This window comes from Bison bison, unplaced genomic scaffold, assembly GCF_000754665.1.
Source record: "Bison bison bison isolate TAMUID 2011002044 unplaced genomic scaffold, Bison_UMD1.0 scf7180017864530, whole genome shotgun sequence".
Taxonomy (NCBI): domain Eukaryota; kingdom Metazoa; phylum Chordata; class Mammalia; order Artiodactyla; family Bovidae; genus Bison; species Bison bison.
In genome coordinates this window covers 3,222,417-3,222,828 of record NW_011495080.1, presented here as the reverse complement: position 1 = coordinate 3,222,828, position 412 = coordinate 3,222,417, and the positions used below count along the sequence as shown (strand labels likewise).

Below are 412 nucleotides of genomic sequence, written 5' to 3'. Positions count from 1 at the left end.
ACAATTCAGGGGGAGGTAACGGACAATATTAATATAAAAAAAAATCATAAAAATGGCAACTGTAAAGCAAGCAGCTTCCCACTCATGCCACACGATATGCCTTCATTAAGGTGTACTCTTTCCGGTTGGTATGAGCAGCCCAGATGAAGAGAGCAGAAGCCATGAACTGTAAGGGAGCTGACACGCAAGCCAGGCAGAAGGACCATCCGAATTCACCAGACACATTCTCAGGCAGCTCCAGTTTCTGGTGGAGTAGTTCAATTCCAGCGACGTAACAACTCACTGAGCCCAGTGTACACAGACCTGCAAGGAGATGGAGAATGCCTGTGGCGATGGTGGGATACAAGCTTCGGCAGATACAAGCACAAAGTCCAATCAAAGCCCCAAAGCACATCAAACCTAGACTAACAAA

At 46.8% G+C, this 412-nt stretch overlaps 1 protein-coding gene across 1 annotated transcript in view; it reads right to left on the bottom strand.

Annotated features, from left to right (window-relative positions):
• Positions 1–7: 7 nt before the first annotated feature.
• LOC104982385 (claudin domain-containing protein 1-like) overlaps positions 8–412 on the bottom strand; it is a 904-nt gene continuing 499 nt past the window's right edge. Inside the window, exon 2 of the mRNA XM_010831750.1 lies at positions 8–409. Coding sequence (XP_010830052.1) covers positions 83–409 — 327 coding nt within the window. The 3' untranslated portion in view covers positions 8–82. The remainder of the gene's footprint in view (positions 410–412) is intronic.